The 10,166-nt window shown below is 44.6% G+C and overlaps 1 protein-coding gene across 3 annotated transcripts in view; it reads left to right on the top strand.

Annotated features, from left to right (window-relative positions):
• The window catches only part of GRIP2 (glutamate receptor interacting protein 2), a 496,203-nt gene that overhangs the window by 304,662 nt on the left and 181,375 nt on the right, over window positions 1-10,166 (top strand). For 2 of the 3 annotated variants that reach the window (XM_032784289.1, XM_032784288.1), the window contains exon 1: window positions 5,249-5,394. The exons of the other annotated variant lie outside the window; for it this stretch is intronic. In XM_032784289.1, the coding sequence (XP_032640180.1) occupies window positions 5,316-5,394 (79 nt within the window). In that variant the 5' untranslated portion in view covers window positions 5,249-5,315. Of the gene's footprint in view, window positions 1-5,248; window positions 5,395-10,166 lie in introns of those variants that run through there. 3 annotated transcript variants of the gene reach the window in all.

The following is a 10,166-nucleotide window of genomic DNA, read 5'->3' as shown; positions in this document are numbered from 1 at the left end:
AAGCTTGATTAGCTTATGGAGGGTATGGTATGATGGGATAGCCTAATTTTGGCAATTAATTCGTCTTCGACTACTAGCAGTAAATATGCCCAATGGCTTGTTGAAGGGATGGGATCTGAGTTACTACAGAGAATTCTTTCCTGGGTGTCTGGCTGGTGAGTCTTGCCTATGTGCTCAGGGTTTAACTGATCACCATATTTGGGATTGGGAAGGAATTTTCCTCCAGGGCAGATTGGCAGAAGCCCTGGGGTTTTTTTGCCTTCCTCTGCAGCATGGGGCACGGGTCACTTGCTGAAAGATTCTCTGCACCTTGAAATATTTAAACCATGATTTTTGAGGACTTCAATAACTCAGACATATGTTAGAGGTTTGTTACAGGAGTGGGTGGGTGAGATTCTGTGGCCTGCGTTGTGCAGGAGGTCAGACTAGATGACCATAATGGTCCCTTCTGACTTTAAAGTCTATGATTCTATGATTCTGTTAGAACATATGTGAGTCTCTCTATTCTTTTTGTGTCAATCTGTCGATGCTCAGGTGTCAAACAGCAATAGATGAATTTAGATGCTATAGGTATGTACTAGAGCGTGTGAGTTTCACACATTGTGTATGTGTGTGTGTGCACACGTGCCAAATTGAGCCTTCATGAATTCTACTGACTTCAATGGAGTTGCACTTACTGTGTGTATGCAACATAACACTTCCACATCTATACAGCTTTTGCATTTAGTAACAACCCAATAATTAGGAATAAATTAGCCACATTTTCTTAAGGGGTTGATTTCCCCCTCCCCCTCCCCCTCCATCTCCCCACCCCAGGCTTTTTATCTGCTATTCTCATTGCAACTTCTTGCTACAGCCTGTCAGTAGTGCTTTGGGGAGTGCTGCAAGAGGGCAGCAGAAGGTTTCAGTATCCTAGTCACAAGAGAAGTTTTGTAAAAGTGGAAGTGTTGTCTAGTGGTTACAGCCCAGAACTAGGCGTTGGGAGGTCTGAATTCTATTTCTACAAGGCTCTGCTACATGGGACCTTGAGTGGGTCACTTTGTGTTGGGGATAAGAATGCTGACTTCACCCCGCCCCTTCTTAATATGAGAAGCTATGTTTTTTCCCCTGTAGACTCTTGACCAGCAATGTCTGGTACGTAGCTGAGAAATCTGTGCCATCAGTAGATTAGAAAAACTGCTGAAATTTTTATAAGCCCCTGAGCATTTAAACATTAATTTTCACATTGAAAAGTCTCTCAATATAACAATATTTTCATTTATGAAGTCAAAGTGCTCAGGGCACCATACAAATGCAAATTAAAATTCAATAAAATATTTATGGAGACAATAATTTGTGCACTTTTTAACAGTCTTCTAAATAGGACTTACGAAGCTGTTGCACAGAATGTCTATTTTAAACCTGGCCTTAGCCCAGACACAGTTCTGTCAGAGCACTTTGGGTTTTTTTCCCTCCCATGTTCTTAAAAGAAAAAAGAACAATTAAGAGGATGAAAGTATTCACATCCCTAACATATTTTGAGTTTTAAGGTCCCAGTCCTGCAAACACTTATGCACGGGAGGCACCTGTGTGCAGTTAAGCAGACTTGTAAGATTCCAATTCTTCAAATATTTACGTATGTGCTTAACTTTAGTACCATGACTAATCCCATTGATTTCAGTGTTTGCAGGATCAGAACCTTAAAGGGCAGTTTTGCTCTGAAAAGAAAACGGGTCTCTCCAGGATTTCTCTCTCCAGGATTTATCCACATTGCCAGTAAAATGATTTTTTTATGCAATCTAACTGCCAGGCTGCAAACTCAGCCTGAAACCTGGAAGTCAAGCTGAATTCATTCTGGCTCATGCATTATCATCATCTGCTCTGGCCCAGCTGTGTAATTTAGAGGCATAGTTAATGTAGGCTTGAGGTGGACACCTCTGTGCGCCATGGTAATGCTTTTGCAATTGGACCTGAGGCCAGGGCCAGCTCCAGGCACCAGGATCCCAGGCAGGAGCTTGGGGCAGCAATCTGCAAATCTGTGTATTTTTGACCCCAAGCAGCATGCCGAATTGCCGCCACAGACAGCGGGGGCAGTCCGTGTGCCATTAGGGTGGCACGTGCATTTCCGCGGCGGTGGCAATTCGGCGGCAGCTTCTATGTTCAGCTGTCCGCGGCACACAGCTTCTGTCTTCCAGCTGAAGACAAAAGTTGCCGCCGAATTGCTGCCGCTGTGGAAATGCGCGTGCTGCCCTAACAGCGCATGGATTGCCTCCGCCGTCCATGGCGGCAATTTGGCGCGCTGCTTGGGGCGGAGAAAACAGTAGAGCCGGCCCTGCCTGAGGCCTTGATCCTGCAAACTCTTCTGCTTGGGTAGATGCATGCACCACTGTGGAGCTCCAGTCACTTCAGTGGGATTCCACTCAGCCTCAGGGATCTGCCTGTGTGGGGTAACTCCCATGATATGAATGATTACTTGTATGATCATTACAACCATAGGACTGGAAGAGACCTCAAGAAGTCATCTAATCCAGTCCCCTGCATTCAAGGCAGCACTATATAATAACTAGACCATGATGCACAAGCCAGAAAGAAAAACAGCTGGAAAAAAAATCTTCCATCGGTAAACTGCAAAGTTAACACCTTGAAGAGTTAACACCGTAGAGTCCCACGGTGCCAGTTTAATAAAGGCATTTTCCCAAAGAGAACCATATATTAGATTTACAAGAACAAACCACAGGCCGTAAAAGTTAGGGTTACCTACACCGTGACTTACTGCGGGACACAGACTCACTCCCTGATGCTGCACAAACCCAGCTGCAACCCAGTCAATTTCAAGTCACCACAATTAACAATGAAACAAATCATTAAAACAGTTTGGAAAACCTCAAAAAAAAAATAAAAACCCCATCCACCTCTCCTAGTGGAGCCTTAATATAATTCACAGAGGCAAAGAGCTGAATTAATGTGCTGCTCTTCAGTGGTTTGGTTTGAACTAGCAAATTACTCATAGCTTTGATCCACCGCTTGTGAGGTATCTAGTCATCTCAAGCAAGGCAAACAAACGCAAACCACATGCTGTGGCCCCTTTTGTAACAATAACCACAGCATCTAAGATCCCAAGCATTAGTAAATGTAGTTCTATGATGAGGAATTATGAGTCCAGACGAACCTGTTAGGACAAACTTGAACCTTCCTCCCAAATCAGCCCAGATTCTTCTGAGATTTAAAAGTGTTTGAGATGCTTGTATTTCAGGGGGGTTAATGAGCAAACTCTTGGGGCATGTAGGCATTACATTGCTAGCAGAAGCAGAAAAGAAGTTTATCAGGCAGATGCCTGTCTTTACCACAGATGCCAAACTTTGATTGCCTTGTTATAAACTCTTTCTTTTAGAGTTGCATCCCATTCCTCTTTCAGGCTGGTCTCAGCTTCTACTCCCAGGATGCTTAGCCAGCAGGCAATTCTTTTCCAACCCCTCAGGTCCAGTGCACACACCTATTTCTTTGTAAGCATCTTTATCCATTCAGAAAGAGCAGTTTTGAACAGCAAACTCTGGCCTCCAAGTGGGGATACAAAACACACACCAGGCCCATTTTTCTCTGAACTCTGTGTCTGCTTAAAGGCCCCCAGAGATAAAGATTTTACAGATTTACACTGAAGCATAGGCCTGGAGGTCAAGCAATGCATCCAGAATGGAGCTGTCAGGAATGAGCCATTTGAAAAAATTATAACCCATGTGAAAGCCATAGTGCTCGCAAGCTTTCGACAGAGCAGCCAGGTCTGGGGTCAGGGGGTAAGACGCAGGATTTACTGCGGATTCAGGCCTCATAACTCAGTTGTCTGGATCAAGGTCTAAAGGGTGTCATTTATTTTACAGTTCCTGGTTATGGCTGGACTTCTCCACTGATGATCTTGGGAGTGCCAAACTTTGATTGCCTCGTTATAAACTATTTGCTGTTTATCCTCCATCCTGGTGCCTTTGGTTGTTCCTTTGGTAAAACTTCCAATGCTCTCAATTAACACAGTGAAAACATCAGTTATGTTCAGGACACACATGCAGTGTCTCCATTCCACTTAATGAAGACTTTGATCATTGTCTCATGCAAAGTGAATTCCCATGTGTTGTGGAAACTATTCCATGCCACTCTCTCTGGACCTCCTGACATAAAGGATTGTGGCCAGACCACCTCTGTACTCAACAGTTCCAGTCCACTGGAACAGGTCTGTGGGCAGCCACCTGCCAGTTAGAATAGCCTTCGAGCTTCTCTTGTTATGCTCAGCTCCCCGGACCCATACTGTCACTTTTACCCCTGCTGCCAGCAACTCAAATGCAGCTCAGAATCTGTGTTGCTAAGTCTGCTTTAGTGTCTGGTCCCCAGTTAGCATCCACCAGAGACTGGTGATGTGATTTTTCCTGTTGGGAATTCTCTAAAGGGGAGGAGATTGTAAGATACACTGTTCAACTGAGGTGCCTGAAAATGATATAAAGGGAAAGGTTCACGAAGGAGATGCCACAAGCTCTTAATTCTGCTGTGAAACAGAGGGGCATTGTAGAGAACTGGCTAGTATTCGCACACATGTATGCATGTACACCACTCCCCTCTACTGCATGGAATCAGAAATGCTCTGAAGTGTGTCATAGACCCTTTACTGCTCCCAGTGCCTCTCATTAGGTCACATGGTAGGGGCCTCTGATTTTTGAAGTAGGAGACTCTGCATGTAACTGCTGCAAAGTTCTGAATGGTCAACAGATTGTCACCCTGTGGTGCTGTAGGCAGCCTCTCACTACGTGAGGGGCTTGAAACATACAATGGAGCCCACCCATCCCCTCCTCCAGACACTACCAACTAATTGCACAGGGAGAAAACTAAGGCAGCTTTCTTCTCAGTAAGCCTGTGCCTCTAATGCCAGGTTTGGTAAGTGAGACATGAAATCCAGCTTCACAGACAGATTTCCAACTGGCGACTACCTGACCTTTTCATTCCCACCCTCTTTGCAAAGCATCTTGGCAGCTGGGAGGTATCCCCAGAAATAGCTAAATAGGCCCTGTGCTATTTCAACCTCACACTGATCCCCAAGAACGAGTTAATTACAGTCTTTTCCTCTCGCTCAAAGGTGGCTGGGTATTATCATCAGAGCTGTAATTATTCATGCTAATTGCTTATTTGGAAAGGGAGAGAGAATGCAGAGAGAGAAGCCCCAGCCTCCACATCAGTGATTAGCAGATCAGACCAGGTGCACTTCATTAAGCCTGGCCTGAGGAGCCTTGAGGGAGGGTGGAAAGAGCCTGGGGATGCTGGAGTGGTGGTAACTGAGTAGAGTGGATCACATCTGGCTAATGCAGCTATCTCCTCTGGGGCTGAAGAAAAAGAGCATGCACTTCTTGCAGACCTTCCTCCGAGGGAGGGCACTAGGAGGTAATTGTGCTCTTGGTTGCAGTTTTCGTTTGTTTTATGGCTTCATTAATACCGTTCTGTGAGGGACCTGGGTGGGTTGCTAAATGCTTGTCCATGGCTTGTATTTGAATTGTGCTGCTGATTCCTCCTAGAGATGCATGTGCCTCACATACTGTTAGGTGGTGGTGCTTTATTAACCAAGGGAGAACTTTACCTTCTCTTGGCTGCCTGGAAGCTGACATGGTGGTTGAGTTAATTGGGGTGGAGTGGGATCTGTGTACAAGGTTTTCACTCTCTTTTTCTAGGGTGTCTCTCCTGTGGGCTTTGTAATATCAAAAGATGATTTCCACTGGGAGATTTTTTTTTTTTTTTAATGTGTATAAACAGCACTGGATTTAAATTGTGTTGTTTAATAACACAAGGCTTTTCCTTGTGAAAAGCTGCCCATTAGCTGTTTAGAGGTAGCAGTGTGGCAAAAATTTATCATCACCCAGGGGGGAATTGATTGGAAGTTGCTTTTCTAGTAGGGAGAAGTTTTGTCATTGCTACTGAATGTAGAAGCAGTGTCTGGAGCACGCCTGTGCCTGCTCTTGGGACAATGACAGCAGCGTATCATTTGTAGTAATGGGCCTAAGGGCAGAGGCTGGCTTACTTTGAAATACCCATCCTTAAGAGTCAAAGAGAATTGAACCAGACCTAAAGCATGAGTCTCTATGGTCTGAACTGAAGCCCAGCGTGGGCTTCACTTGCACTTTGAGTGCAGTGCTAGTAAAATACTTGGCACTTCCCTTATTCCCATTGCTGTAACACTGCAGAACAGTCACTAAAAAGTTCAGTGTTGAACTCCCTGCGGCTTTGATAATACAAGACTCCTTTTTTGTTAATGCCTGGTGTGGTGAGAAGTATGGCTCAGAGTTGGTAAGACCTAAACTTGCAGACTGAAGTTGAAAGAATTCTCCAAAAGGCTCCAGTGACTTTTCCCTGCCACCTGCCTTTCACGATGTTAGCCACATGCTGCATGTGCCATCAGCTTTAAAAATGAAGGATGGCTCTTCTTTCTGGAGGCTTAAAATATTACCCTTGTCACTTTAACATCCAGGCTCTGGAGTGACTTGCCATAATTATGGTTTTAATGTGCCGTATAATCTTTTCATCTGGATGTTTTACTACTTAGATTATATGGGCTTTCTCCACTTGCACTCTAGCTGCGATACTAATTCATTTCCTGCAAGATGGGGGGTGCAGAGCTAACCTGGGATCCCTGTCCGCTCTGTCAATCTACTAGAAGGGGGTTCAGAGAGAGAAGGGGGTGATTTCCCTGTCTAATCAAAGCTAGGTTTGGTTTTGTAAGGCTATTGCACAGGTTTAGTGCCTGTGTGACAGTACAGCGCTCTCTAGCAACCTTTCAGCCCAGCTGCTGATGGCCATTTAAGTTTCAGTGCCCTGTGGCTTACTAGGAATGCTTGGCACCCAAAAAGCCTGTGTATCCAGTTTTGACAGGGGCTGTAACTTTACCAGCAGGGTTGCCCCAGCTTGAATCTGAGGTTGGGAGTTCTTCAATGGATGGCTCTAAAAGACTGTCTCCAGAGTTCACTTTGCGTAGCAGTCACTCGCTCCATATGAGCCCTGCTAGCTCCGGACAATGCTGTACTATCTGTCGGCAGAAAAGCAGTGAAAATTGGCAGACGGTGGGTTCGTTGTTGCTCAAAGCTGAATTCCGTGCTCGTATGGCTGAGCATGTTAGTAAAAGAGACTCTGCTTTTGTCTTTGCTGTGCCAAAGCAACGGTCTTTGGTAAGCTAGCTGCACCCTGGCATTTGCAAGGCACAACGTTCTCATCACATCCCTCACCCATCCCTTCGCGTGTCTTCCCTGACCCTATCTTGATGGCTATGGTTATGGCTTCTGCAGTTCTGTCCCCAATCAAGCTAATTGTTTGGGAGGTTTCTGGGGTTAATCAGTGGGCATGCATAACTGCTACCCTTCTACAGAATTTTATAACTCTCTGAGACCTACTGCATAGCTCCCAGATCAGGCACGGCTAGCAAGGAACGTTCTATTTGTCTGCATGCTGATATTGTGAGCTTTCATTGTGCTGCTGCTACTAACACCCAGTTCCCTTATTCTAACTACTACCATTTATCTGTGGGATTAGGGCAAGTTTTCTGCAAAGAGCTGGTGAGCCAACTTCTGCCCTTGATTACCTCCCAGCAAGCTCCTGTTGGAGTCGCTGGAGGCTGTGAGGGTATAAATGGGTACAGAATTTAGTCTTTGTTCCCCTTCTTGTAATCAGTATCTCACTTCAGTGTGTAAATTAATATTCTGGTAGGGAAAGGAGCCCTCTTCCTAATTACAGTACTACCTAGATCAATTTAGCTAAGGCTTATTCTGAAACGTATTGGCCATTGTCAGAAGGAGGTTATTGGCCCAATTGTAACAGTATAGAAAGTACTGATTGTACCAGACCAGTGGTCTATGTCATCTAATCCTGAACTTTCTCGGGATGAATCACAAGCACCCATAGTGGGCATCTGCAAGCATCATTGGTGTGCAAAAAATCAGCAGTGGTATTGCCCTTCCCCCTCCCCCCCCCCCCCCCGAAATAATGAAATGAAATGCCTTAAAACTCCCTGACTCTGAGGGTACAGGACAAGAGATAATGCTTTACTTGGCCAAATTCAATTCTATGCCTCAGAAAAGGCAGCCACACCTAGAGAGATTTCCACGTTGCCTCATTTTGGTTGAGGTTAAATGGTAAAAGACACACAGGAGGGCTTGGGTAGTTTGGAGGAAGATGAGGCAGATGGTTTGCGTGTGTTTTTGGTTGAGGGTGTAAGTAGAATCAGAGCTGCAGGCCATGGAATGTGGTAGTTCCAGATGCTGGCAGCAGTTGCATGTTAAGTATTTGCTCAGTGCTGCTTGACCATTCCTCATACTAGTGTTGCTATTAATGTGTGGTGGGGCTGGTGGTGGGGGTGTTTTTTAAAGGACTCCAGTTGACCTCCACTCACGCAGCCATACCTGATGTCGTTAAAACCCACTGATGGGCTATCATCCCAGAGAGGGGCCTGTAACACTAGACTTCAGAGCTTTGGTCTAACTGTAGCAATTTATGCTTTTTAGCTCTGAAGGTCCCTGGTTCAGTCCCTGATGTGTCCACCCAGATGGTGGCTGTCCCATCTCCCTGGCAAATTATTTGCATCGCATGTTTGGTTATAGAAAAGCTTTGTGCTAAAGAAATGAAGTTCTCAACCCCCATCATGGGATTAGTCCTGATTTATTGCAGTTTTGAGATCAGAAATGGGGTAGACTAGGAGCTCTAGACTCTTGGCTGAAATCACATTTCCTATTAACCAGCATTGCCTGTTAAATTCAGAGAACCTATTGCTGATTTTGAAAAATAAGGAGACTACCAAGCCTCCTCAATTAATGGTTCTAAACTGATTTTAATAAGTGTTGGTGATGAGTTGTAAGATGGATGGCATCCTTGTTGAGGGAAGCAATCAATTTATCCACAGAACCAGTACAGCACTGGCAGCTGATGATGGAAGCTTCCTCTAGCCAGCATAGTGTTTGTCAACCCTGCTCTGAAGGGGTCAAAGCTAGGGGTGAGAAGGTAGCCTTGATTCTATGGCCCAATCAGTACTAAGTACTCTGCAAATGACACCCTGTCAACTTCCAGTAGGAACTAACTGGATGACAACCAACACCCATTCTATGATGCTGAACAGCTGATGGATGATGATGATGCCCTCTGCATCTGTCATAGTATAATTCCTCAATCTGAACCTTAGAGTTCAAATATGATGTACTAGCATAAATTCCTCTAAGCTTATTTACCAGCTTAGATCTGATAGCGCTGCCTCCAGCCAAAAATTCCAGTGTTTGGCTCACTCTGGTCTCCCCAAAACCTTCCCTGGGGGACCCCAAGACTCAGATGCCCTGAGTCTCACAACAAAGGGAAATAACCCACTTCCCTTCCCCCTCTTTACCTCCTCCCAGGCTTCCCCTCGCTGGGTTACCCTGGAAGATTACTGTACTTAAACTCCTTGAATTACAAAACAGAGAGGACAATTCACCTTCCCCCCTCCTTCTTTTTCCCCCTCCCAGTCTTTCCCTGAGAGAGACAGTAATCCTGGCACAGAGATTCCTATCCCCTTGAGCCTCAACTAGAAAAGAAAATCCAACAAGTTTTAAAAAGAAAGCTTTATATAAAAAGAAAGAAAAAGACATAAAAATGGTCTCTGTATCAAGGTGACAATATACAGGGTCATTGGCTTAAAAGAAAACAAAATGAATAAACAGGCTTATTCAAAAAGAAATACAATTTAAAACATTCCAGCAAACTACACACATGTAAATACAAAAACAATATAAAAACCTATATTGTCTTATACCTGTACTTACAACTGGGAAACAGAAGATTAGAAAACCTGAAGGTAGAGAGATCCTCTCTCAGAGCCGAGAGAGCACTAGAGACACAGACAAAGGACACACACCCCAAAATTCCCTCCCTGAGCTTTGAAAAATCCGGTTTCCTGATTGGTCCTCTGGTCAGGTGTTTGGTTCCCTTTGTTAACCCTTTACAGGTAAAAGAAACATTAACCCTTAGCTATCTATGACAGCATCATGCTTTTGTAATGACTTTCAATGCAAACGTTAGCTTGTACTGTAAATGCTGAGGGGGAGATGCTGTCGTTTTTTTTTTTTTTTTTTATGTGAGAATGATGTCTAGCACAATAGAGCCCCCACTGGTTTCTCGGCATTGCCACAATATTCATCAGAATACTCTAA

The sequence above is a fragment of the Chelonoidis abingdonii genome, chromosome 17 (assembly GCF_003597395.2).
Source record: "Chelonoidis abingdonii isolate Lonesome George chromosome 17, CheloAbing_2.0, whole genome shotgun sequence".
Classification (NCBI taxonomy): Eukaryota; Metazoa; Chordata; order Testudines; family Testudinidae; genus Chelonoidis; species Chelonoidis abingdonii.
The sequence above is the reverse complement of the archived record's forward strand: the minus strand, read 5'-3'. Positions and strand labels throughout refer to the sequence as shown.